A 12,118-nucleotide genomic window follows, 5' to 3' on the forward strand; every position below is an offset into this window, starting at 1 on the left:
AGCAACGGAGACAGCATGTGCCCTGTGCCCCAACCTCCCAGCCGTTACAATGTAGCTTTGTACATACACTGTCAAAGAACATAACTTGTTCTGTAAAACACAGGTGATGTCAATACATGTACAATATAAACCCCTGTAAATTATAATTATATAAACATTGATCATGATGTAGAGTAACTGCTTATAAATCAGTAAGTTCTGGTCATCACTTCAGTTTATCCTATTTTCTCCTACTACATATTATTATGGTAACCAAAGTAACTCGAGATTGATTTGATTTCAGCCCTGACTTATGCTTTTATATAATCACAGAACTCTCTGGCAATATTTAATATTCATACAGTATAACTTGCAGTTATTTGATAAATATTATAGTAGTGGATACATTATCCCGTGTACTGAATATTGGGGGTCATTCTGACCCCATCGCACGCTGCAGTTTATCGCATCGGTGCGATCGGGTCAGAACTGCGCATGCGCCGGCGCCGCTCCCCTGTGGGCGGCGATTACCTGGTCGCAGCAGTGCAAAAAATAGCCTGCGTGGGACCAGGTCTGAATTAGGCCCTATGTGTGCACACTATATACTTTTTTGTTTTCTACAAACTATACGCGTTTGAGTGAAAATATAGGGGTATATTCAATTACGCTCGAAACTGCCGTCTTGTCGGAAAGACGGCAGTTTTTGACTTTTTCTGGTCGGAAGGGGTTCCGACCATCTCAGTTCGACTTAAAAAAAAGTCGAACTGAGATGAGGGACCTGAGAGGAGGAGAGGGAAGGGGGGGGGGATAGCCGCGGGCAGACAGGGGACAGCAGTGCTACAGCACAGTGCTGCAGCTGGATGTGTCATAGCCGCCGCTCACGGCAGCGTCCACCCAGCTCCTGCAAGTGAGGTCCCGCTTGCTAGAGCCGGGTGGATGCTGCTGTGAGATCTGGCGGCTGTGCCACATCCTCCTGCAGCGCTGCGGTCCCCCGTGTGCCCGCGGCTGTCCCCCGTCTCCCCGCTGGTCTCCCCCCCTCTCCCCCCTCTCCTGTCCCTCATCTCAATTTGACTTTTTTAAAGTTGAATTGAGATGGGCATTGAATAGCCATTGTCGGATCCATTCCACCAAATGCATGTCGGAATGGATCCGATCTCAATTGAATATACCCGATAGTATGTTGGACAACTCGTTGAACAATACCATTCGTTTTTTTTATTAACTCTTGTGGTAATCATTGGTACATAGCTGTTTTATGAGGCGCCATCCCATAGACTTTCCATTTATTCTTTTTCTCTACAAAAATCTTCAATTTACTAAGAATTTCAGCTGGTTATTTAGCTGGATTTGGTAATTTTTTGAGATCAGTGAGATCTTTACTGCCTTTGTCATTAGCAGTATCAATGAGTACACCAAAGGTGGTCATTTCTAAACTTCATTTCTGTAAAGCAAGGGGCCATTTGTTCTGGCAGATGGAGATAGTCATCTTTCTGTCACAGAAACAGTGACTTCTATTCTGGATTAATTGTTTGTTTTTTTGTTGTTTAATACTGGTGTCATCATTTCACATTAATTGGGATTTAGCTGGTGAGAACCCTCCAACCGGTAAGTCCACAGACAACTGCATTCTCCATTAGCAGTAGGAGTTAATGAGGCTGGTATATACTGTAAGGTTGGCATTCTGTCTAGGAACTGTGCTTGTCAGCACCAATTATAAAGCAGAATATGACAGTCTTACCCTGGTGGAGCAGAGATATTCTGAAGAAATGACTCTGTTATCTTCCAGTTTTGAGGATCTCCTTTCACAAATCCACCAATCATGACAAACAAGAGGACAAGCACATTTACTGCTGTGAACACCTTGTTCACCCAGGCAGACTCCTTCACTCCGAATGACAACAAGCCTAGAGGATGAAAATACACAAATACTCTAATAGAAGTTTACAGTATATCTCATCACTGTCATGTTCTGATCTGTGCAACATCCAGGTCCAAGGGGGTATTCAGGATTGTTAGAAAACCAGAAAAGCACCAATGGGCAAAACCATGTTGCACTGCAGGTGGGGCAGATGTAACATGTGCAGAAGGAGTTAGATTTGGGTGGGTTATATTGTTTCTGTGCATAGTAAATACTGGCTGCTTTATTTTTACACTGCAATTTAGATTTCAGTTTGAACAGTCACCACCCAAATCTAACTCTCTCTGCACATGTTACATCTGCCCCACCTGCACTGCACATGGTTTTGCCCATTAGGTTGCTTTTTTTGTTTGCTAACAAAACTGAATAAGGCCCCAAGCTAGGTACATTCTCTGGAAAAGCTATTGTATGTCTGCTTCCTAAATTGGCTCATACCATATATTTTAATTATAAGATTTTACCTATTTTCTAAGATGTTGATAGTAAATCTTTAGCAAAACTCATATCCAATATAATTGCTATTATTTCCCTTCTATTCCCCATTAGTAGGCACAAAGGTAGCAGATACAACACCTATGCTCATAGCCTGCACAGAGGGAGAACGTAAAACCAAGGGTCTTATTCAGAGTTGAATGCAGCCACTGCATGCGCCGCATTCAGTACAGTGCACGTGCACAACCCTTCACCATGCGATCGCATCGTGGAAGGATGTGATCACATGGTGAATGACAGGCAACAGATGTCTGGGGGCGGCAGCGCATCATTGGGAGGGGAGTAGAGCAGGAAATGCAGGCATGTCATGGCTGTTTTCAGGGCAGCCCCATGCCGTCCCCTGCATTTCCTGCGAGTGGAACCATGGAGCAGGAACGCCCTGCAAACGCAGCCATGCTGCGTAGGCAGCAGTCTACCTCTATTCATTGCGATCGCAACTGAATTGCGATTGTATTGCGGGGAGGAGCCACACATGCTGGGCAGGCTTGACCTGTGCTGGGCGGCCCCCAGCATGTTAGTATGGTCGCAGATTTTGCTGCGTTAGCAAAATCGACAATCAAGTCTAACATATACTGTACATTACACTAAACGATGCACAATAAAGACAACGGAAGATACTTTCCCACTTGTCACCTTATCTTAATGCTTATTCCATTGTTGCCACTGATTAGATGTCAGTGTTTCATCCATACTTTCAGCTATGCACTCAGTCACACATATCCTGTGCAAACATTAACCCACCCCCACCCCCCTCCCCCTCCTGCTCCCAGCATTCAGTGCTTTCAATAACGGTCAACACTTCAAGCATTACCTATTCTTGGCATGCGGCTCTAATGTATAGTAAGATCAGCAGTGTGATGTTTACAAACTGAACATTTGCCATTCAACATTTTCTGTTTTTTACATGTATTTGAGGCTTATATATTTGTACTTTTTATATTTGTCTCTTCTGTCTTCTGTATTTGCTAATCGCACTCCATTTCCTGAATTCTGGTGTCATTACAAGTAATAGAGATGTAGGTGACAGATCCAACTAGCATTCAAATAATTACAGAGAGGTGACCTTTGCTATGGAGAGGGCAATGAAAATGAATGAAAATGTAATCATGGCTTTTACATTATCAATGGCCATTTCTCCTGTCGTACTCGGCAAATTTTCAAATTCCGCCAAATGTCAATCACTATTTAATTCACAAATCTATCAAGGTTCTCCCAAAGCTTGCCGCGTAATTTAAGCTCACAGGAGAAGAAGGCCAATCACAGTGTGTGCAACATAAAAAGCCGATGAACAAGGATTAACAAATGTCATGTGTTTACAGCCGCCAAGCACCTTTTGCACTCACACTACTTGGATTATATATTTGAGAATGCTACTATTTGTGAATGTGTTGTGAGCTTTGACCTGTTCTACGGCTACTCTAAATTCCATCTTCATTTGTAGTCCGTAAATACTTGTTAAAAAGAAGCAATGCCTATTTTTTATTTTGCATCTTATTTCATTAACTCTATGGTGACTTACAGGGACATTTACTAAGCAGTGATAAGAGCAGAGAAGTGAGCCAGTGGAGAAGTTGCCCATGGCAACCAATCAGCACTGAAGTAACATCTAATTTGCATACTATAAAATGATACAGAGCTTCTGATTGGTTGATGAGGCAACTTCTCCACTGGCTCACTTCTCCGCTCTTATCACTGCTTAGTAAATTTCCCCCATAGAGTGATATTTATGAAATCATGGAGAGAGATAAAGTAGAGACAGACAGAGTACTAACCAATCAGCTCCTAACTGCCATTTTTCAAACAAATGTGTCTATGTACTAAAGCTGGGTACACACTACAGCACAGGTTCTCAGACTCGGTCCTTAGGACCCCACACTGTCATGTTTTCCAGGTCACCTGTGGATTTTTAAATGTAACAGTGATACACAGTGCACCTGCCGGGTGACCTAGAAAACGTGACCTGTTTGGGGTCCTGAGGACTGAGTTTGAGAACCCCTGCATTAAAGCAATGTGTACCCGGATGATATGGTGGCCGACATATATCTACGGTTCACATCAGAACGATGTAATGAAGGACGGAACTGAAATATTAGATGCAGTTGGTATCTCTCTCCAAGCTGTGATAAATCTCCACCCATAATCTACTGGAGTTCAGTAAGTTTGTGTAGGTTTTTTGTTTTCATTGTACAAATTCGACACCTTTCTGTACCTGTGATTATGTGTACAGGTGTTCATATACTCATGGAATACATTACCTTCCATCCCAACTAGTGTGTTTTTGCTATAAGGCAATAACTGGGGCAAAAGATTATTTTACTTCACCCTCAGCTAGCAAATGTCAAGTTTATTAATTTTGCACAATGGTTGAAACAGTAATTTTTGAATCACTTGTCACTAATGCTAGACAGTTGGGATCTGGTTAGGATACCGACCGTCGGGGTCCCTGCAGCCGAAATACCAATGCCGGAATTCCGACACTGCTCGGCATCCCAAATGGGATCACAAATCCGGCGCCGGCATCATGACAGCCGCGATCCCATACAAGTGACTGGAGAGGTAAGCCGCGCGGGGAGGGGGTTAGGTTTAGGCTGCGGGGGGGGGGGGGGTGTTCAGGCGGATGAAACCAAATCCAAATAAACAGCCCCATTTCCGTCTGTTTCTACCGAAAAAAAACAGTTTTCACTGAACCTGTGTGTTTTCGAGAGATAATGTATTTTATTTACAGGTGACCAAACTGGATAGCCTGTAAAAAAAATATATGGGTGAAACATCAGGAAAAATCTAGAAAAACTTCCATTTTTCACACCCTAGATGCATCATCGCTTGGAGAGTGATAAAATGGAGAGTGAAAAAGTACCAGCCAATCAGCTCCTAACTTCCATGTCACAGGCTGTGTTTGAAAAATGACAGTTAGGAGCTGATTGGCTGGCACTTTTTCACTCTCCATTTTATCACTTTCCAAGCGATGATGCATCTGGTCCATGAATGTTTTTCACCTGTATTTGGATACCCCACATTGTATGGTGCTATCTGCTGCTCCTACATGGCATGTAGATGACTGGAAACGGGTGGGATAAATAACAAAAACAACATGGAGAATCTGAGTGATTTTTAGCACATGACGATTTGACAGCATAAGTAACAAAGAAATTGACCTATTATTTCTTTTTTAACTGATATTCATTCAATTCACAGCATAGAAAATGTCTGAAGCTGTGTACAACCATACCAATCAGTGATCTGTGGCAGGGGAAATTACCAATGCTGACATGTCAACGGGGGCCCAACTGAGTATTGGGGATCTTACTATATGAATATAATACAGCAACGGAATCCACCGGGTGTTTCTCGGGCCTGACACTGCTGCTTTGTGCAGCCTCTGGCCTCCTCTCACTCCGTATTTGCTCTATGCTGCTCTCACCACATGTATACCTGCTGTCCGGCGTCTTTGACCTGCACTATGGCCAGCGCAGCAAAGGCCAAATCACCTTGTGGTGTTTGCTGGCAACAATCACCAGTGCGGTAGACTCTGCGCTCCTGTTCTAGGTTGCGCAAATCTTACTTGGTATCTTAGAATCCACCATCCTGGACCATGATTTCTGGCAATTACCAGGTGAGCAGAGATCTTTGTTAGATAGACAAACCTTCATTTTTGCAAACATACCACTATGGATTTATGTAAACATGTCAGGATTAAGCATAGATTGTAATTAAGAAATATACTGACAGAAGTTATCTTAATCTTTATAAACTCTACATTTCAAAGATAATCTTTCTCCTCATTATCAGGAGATTAAGCCAAACGGCATTTCTATGGCCATGCCACAAATTAATAAAATCATGTGCTACAAACTTTCTTTAAATTTCAATATTATACAGAATAATTAATTCTGTCCATCAAGTTATCAGTAATTTAGATTTTTATTTAAAGTCTTGATGAAGCAAAAGAACAGGTTTCTCAGTCCTTAAAGCTAGAATTTGATAATACAATTTAAACAATGTAAACAGGATTGGGAGTCTACAATTAGTTGCTAGCACTTCGCAAAAAAACCGAAATATTATTCAGTAATTATAGGGAACAATCACATTGCGCCAGCATGCAAAGAATCAGTTCCGCAGCATGCTCTTCGTGAAGACACAATATATATGTCTGCACAACCGCCTTCCGGTCAGCTCTATATTGGTCCCATAATGTTATTAGTTTTGTGTATGACAATGTCAGTGACAGGATTGCTGAATGGAAAAAGCACATAGAGCCTGGGCAAAACCATGTTACACTGCAGGTGAGGCAGATGTAGCACGTGCAGAGATTTAGATTTGGGTGGGGTATGTTCAAACTGAAATCTAAATTGCAGTGTAAAAATAGAGCTGCCTAACAACTGTGGGCTACATGCAAAAGCAGCAAGTAAATTACCCTGCACAGAAACAATATAACCCACCCAAATCTAAATTTCTCTGCACATGTTACATTTGCCCACCTGCATGCATGGTTTTGCCCAGTTGTTTGCTTTTAAGCTTTATATATAAACATGAATCAGGCCCAAAGTACAATACACTACAAGGATACAGGGCCTAATTCAGACCTGATTGAAGCAGCAAACTTGATAGCTAATGGGCAAAACCATGTGCACTGCAGGGGGGGGAGGAGATATAACATTTGCAGAGAGAGTTAGGGGCCCTACACACTCGGCGATGCGCCGCCGAGGTGCCCGACGGCCGATACGGCCGACGAGCAACCCGGCGGCGGGGAGGCAGTGACGGGGGGAGTGAAGTTTCTTCACTCCCCCCGTCACCCGGCTGCATTGAAGTGCAGGCAAATATGGACGAGATCGTCCATATTGGCCTGCATGCACAGCCGACGGGAGATCAGCGATGAACGAGTGCGGGACCGCGCATCGTTCATCGCTGGAGTCTCCACACTGAAAGATATAAACGAGTTCTCGTTCATTTATGAACGAGATCGTTCATATCTTTCAGAATATCGGCATGTGTGTAGGGCCTATTAGATTTGGGTGGGTTATTTTGTTTCTGTGCAGGGTAAATACTGACTTCTTTATTTTAACCCGCTGTGTGAAATGAGCAGCCCCCCGTCCTCCCCCGCATCGCTCAGCACACATCGTGCTGTGCTGAGCGGCGGGGGAGATGTGTGCTGAGCGGTTCGCTCAGCACACATCTCTCCCGCCTATATGGGCCTTTAGCCTATGGCAAGTCTAAGTTGTAGTATGTTATTGCTAAGTGTGCATGAGCAGATGGATAGAATTTCAAAAGAAAGAGAGGTAGAATACTGCACTGTAAAGACTATAGCAAGCCTGGGGGTGGTCGTAGGGCTCCCCTAGGTGGGCCCAATATGACAGTGAACACAAAAGAGAAAAAGACTACTCCCACTCGGCGCTAGTCTGTTATAACAACATAAAAATAAATAGCACCACTAAGATTGTGGAATGAAGTGTGCACCAAGTGTTATGCTAAAAACAAACAAATGTTTTAATTTATACAAACACTTTTCAAGCCTTGAAAAAGGGACTTTGACTTTTTTGGTGTTTGCCTGCCAGTGCCCCCGGACTTCCAAGGACATTTGGACTCAGTCTGTTCCATTGGGAAACACACCTTAAGGAGCCATATGCAGGGTATCTTTCCCGGGAATACCTTGCATGTAACACCTGCGGCTCCCATTACCATCTCGGTAGCATTTGTTTCACTATGTGATATTCTTTGTCCTCACTTTTATATCCAGTGTTTGTATCAATTAAAACATTTGTTTGTTTTTAACATAACACTTGGTGCACACTTCATTCCACAATCTTAGTGGTGCTATTTATTTTTATGTTGTTATAACAGACTAGCGCCGAGTGGGAGCAGTCTTTTTCTCTTTTGTGAGCAGATGGATGTATACAGTGCATCCGGAAAGTATTCACAGCGCTTCACTTTTTCCACATTTTGTTATGTTACAGCCTTATTCCAAACTGAAATAAATTTATTTTTTCCCTCAAAATTCTACACACAACACCTCATAATGACAATGTGAAAAAAAGTTTTTTTTAGATTTTTGCAAAACCTGCTCCAGAGCGCTCTTGACCTCAGACTGGGGCGACGATTCATCTTTCAGCAGGACAACGACCCTAAACACACAGCCTAGATATCAAAGGAATGGCTTCAGGATAACTCTGTGAATGTCCTTGAGTAGCCCAGCCAGAGCCCAGATTTGAATCTGATTGAACATCTCTGGAGAGATCTGAAAATGTCTGTGCACCGACGCTTCCCATCCAACCAGATGGAGCTTGAGAGGTGCTACAAAGAGGAATGGGCAAAACTGCCCAAAGATAGGTGTGCCAAGCTTGTGGCATCATATTCAAAAAGCCTTGACGCTTTAATTGCTGCCAAAGGTGCATCAACAAAGTATTGAGCAAAGGCTGCGAATACTTATGTACATGTGATTTCTTAGTTTTTTATTTTTAATAAATTTGCAAAAATCTAAAAAAAAACTTTTTTCACGTTGTCATTATGGGGTATTGTGTGTAGAATTTGGAGGGACAAAAATAATTTATTCCATTTTGGAATAAGGCTGTGACATAACAAAATGTGGAAAAACTGAAGCGCTGTGAATACTTTCCGGGTGCACTACATAGCATTGCTATTAAGCATTTTTAGTAGATCCTTCATTTAAATTAGTATAGGTGCCTCTATAAAGAAAACAGGGTGGTCCCTTTACATGAATTATAGTTCCTTTCACATTATGTACATTCTTACCAGACAAAAGCAGTATAAGACAAACTGCAAAGAAATCAGGGTATTCCGCCAATCCAGTAGAATTCATCCTAAAATATGTTCTAAAAAAGTGACCAATCTGCTTCCCCAGCAGTTCATCGAATGTGCCGCTCCATGCTCGCGCCACGCTGGAAGTGCCTGCAAAGAGACAGCATTAGTGTTACAGGGTGACTTCCTTTTGTTTATATTCCAAACAGTTCTGATGTTCTCTCTGTGCTAAAGAACAGAGCGAGAGATGTATCAAACCTTTCAAAGAGGACAAGATGAGACGTTACCCTTAACAGCCAATCAAATTCTTGCTAATATGTTATAGAATGTACTAAATAAATGATAGCTGGTAGCTAACTGGTTGCGATGGGCAACTTCTCCATTTGTCCTCTTTGGAATGCTTGATACATCTCCCCCTAAATGTTGATCACATGATGAACAAACATAAATTAGGTTTTACAGAGGGGAAACACTAAACAAATGAACATGGATATAAAACCTCTGATCGCTACAAAATATACCTAATGAAATAAACATTCTTTATAAGCCAAACGGCAGCATGGTTAAAGCTGTATTACCACTTAAACATGTTTATTACTAATTTACACCTTCCTCCATGCCAGAGCCCTGGCCTGGCACATGCAACTGTTTTTCCCTGGGCTCCTTAGTTCCTCTCACACTACTGGACAAAAACCATGTGTGCATGAGCAAAACCAATAACAAAGGCATTATGGGAAACGGCTTATGGATGGCTGACAGAGTACCAGGGACACCTCGTTTAGATTGTATGGTAGCAGGGGCAGTGATACACTGCGGAAGCGTTACTTTTTTTACGCCCCTACTAGATCAAGAACAAATATATTATTTCACAGACAATAATGAGTGTTGGCATGGTTTTTGTAAACCTGTTGCTGGGACTGGTTGAAGAGTGTGTGTGTGTGTGTGTGTGTGTGTGTGTGTGTGTGTGTGTGTGTGTGTGTGTGTGTGTGTGCGTGCGTGCGTGTGCGTGTGCGTGTGTGTGTGTGTGTGTGTGTGTGGGGAGGGGTGGGGGGGGTGGGGGGGTGTGCGTGTGTGCGTGTGTGGAATTAAATGGAATTTCTAGTCTGTTTGCTACATGAGGCATTCAATTTAATGAGCCATCTGAATGAATGAGATAACGTTGTACAAGTATAAAAAGTATGTATGAACCCCTAAATAATATCTATATAAATGATGATTCATAGTGGTATCAGAATTGTTGACTTGTGATGTCATCAGTTGAGAAAACTTATGTTTAAAAAAGAATAATGCACCATTTACTATACATTATAGATAACTGAAGTCATACAGACAAGCTTGACATATAGCAGGGCAGTCTTCTTACAGCTCCATGCATCCATATGGTCGCATAACTAGGGTGGGTGCAAAGTTTCTCAGCATCCTAGGCCAAATTTTCAACTTAGCTCCCCCTTCCCCACAAAAGCTCATCTCGATCTTTAGTGTGTGATTCCTGCAGCTGCACATAATGTGTTATTAATTCAAACTTGTTATTGCAGATATTTTTAAATATCTACAGGGATTGGAGTCTCTGTAAAATAATAAAAAATACAATATTCTCAGTGGTAAACCAGGGCAGTAGCCGGGCAAGACTGTCTCTGGGATGGGAGGGAGGAGGAGTGATGGGGACAACTCTATAAGAACAGTTTAGCTCACACTCACTGACATTTGCCTGTGTCAAGAAAGTCCAGTCACCCCCACCCCCCACTCTACTGCCTCTTTCAGCATAAGGCTGTTTGATAATAATGCCTAACTTGTGTGCAAGAGACACTGAGCTTTTACTACATACCGCAGCTGCTCAGTAAAATACGATTTAAAAGAAAAATGGGAAATAACCCTTATAGTCTAAAAAGAAATATATTTGATATTGATAAATATCAAATATGCTCTCTATATATGTTATGCTAGGTGGCACCCTGGACAGCTGCATAAAGCTGCCAAAAGATAGCACCGCCCCTGCACTGAGCTCCTCAGTGAATTACTATGTATACAAATTAAAGTAGGGAGTAAATTATAATTGAACTTTGTTAATCCTAACCAGTGATTCACAAGATAATGAAAAAAACATACTTCAGACTTTTCAATATGTCAGTATCACAAAAGACCAGTTAAGAAAATACCTGTGAAGTAGAGCAACAGCAACATTGTGTGCGCAGTACTTACCTATGACATATGATAAGATCAGATTCCAGCCAGTGATAAAAGCCCAGAGTTCACCAACTGTGACATATGTGTACAGGTACGCTGAGCCAGTCTTTGGCACACGGGCTCCAAATTCTGCGTAGCAGAGGCCTGCCATTACTGACGCCAATGCTGCAATAAGGAAGGAAATCACTATGCTAGGTCCTGAGTTTGACTTAGCCACTTCTCCAGCAAGAACATAGACCCCAGCTCCAAGAGTACTCCCAACTCCCAGAGCGATCAGATCTACAGTGGAAAGACAGCGGCATAGCTTGGAATCTTCCAGACTGTCCAAGGTAACAATCTTTCTGCGAAGTAAACACCGAACAAAGGACAATGCTGGTCCGCAGGGCACCATGATGACTTCTTGTCTGTAAGCAGGAAGAAAGGAGAAAGCTGGTAAGTGAGGTGTGCTCTCACTGTATATACAAACTGTACCCTAAGACGTCTGTCTGTCTCAGTATAGCTCAATAACCTAGTACCCATCCTACACTGCCGCAATAACCTGGGTTATTGCCGGGTCTGCTCGGGTCGTGACTCAGTGGAAAAGGAGCCCTGAAATATAACCCAGGTCCAGTTACCCATGAAGGACCCAGGTAATGGTGCAGTGTAAACAGGTGACGTGGGTCATCCAACTCAAGTCCCAATAAAATCCTATGGAAAGCCAGCTCACTGGCAGTTGGAGATGATGGGCTAGATACGTCATTGCTTGGAAAGTGATAATATGGAGAGTGAAAAAGTAGTCAGTTCCTAACTGTC

General features: G+C 42.5%; 1 protein-coding gene across 8 annotated transcripts in view; it reads right to left on the bottom strand.

Annotated features, from left to right (window-relative positions):
* Nucleotides 1-12,118, bottom strand: part of SLC7A2 (solute carrier family 7 member 2) — a 149,237-nt gene that overhangs the window by 48,162 nt on the left and 88,957 nt on the right. For all 8 annotated transcript variants that reach the window (XM_063920839.1, XM_063920835.1, XM_063920837.1 and 5 more), the window contains 3 exons: nucleotides 11,342-11,730; nucleotides 9,137-9,292; nucleotides 1,718-1,883 (listed from right to left, as the gene is read on the bottom strand). In XM_063920839.1, coding sequence (XP_063776909.1) covers nucleotides 1,718-1,883; nucleotides 9,137-9,292; nucleotides 11,342-11,717 — 698 coding nt within the window. In that variant the 5' untranslated portion in view covers nucleotides 11,718-11,730. The remainder of the gene's footprint in view (nucleotides 1-1,717; nucleotides 1,884-9,136; nucleotides 9,293-11,341; nucleotides 11,731-12,118) is intronic.

This window comes from Pseudophryne corroboree, chromosome 1, assembly GCF_028390025.1.
Source record: "Pseudophryne corroboree isolate aPseCor3 chromosome 1, aPseCor3.hap2, whole genome shotgun sequence".
NCBI classification, from domain to species: domain Eukaryota; kingdom Metazoa; phylum Chordata; class Amphibia; order Anura; family Myobatrachidae; genus Pseudophryne; species Pseudophryne corroboree.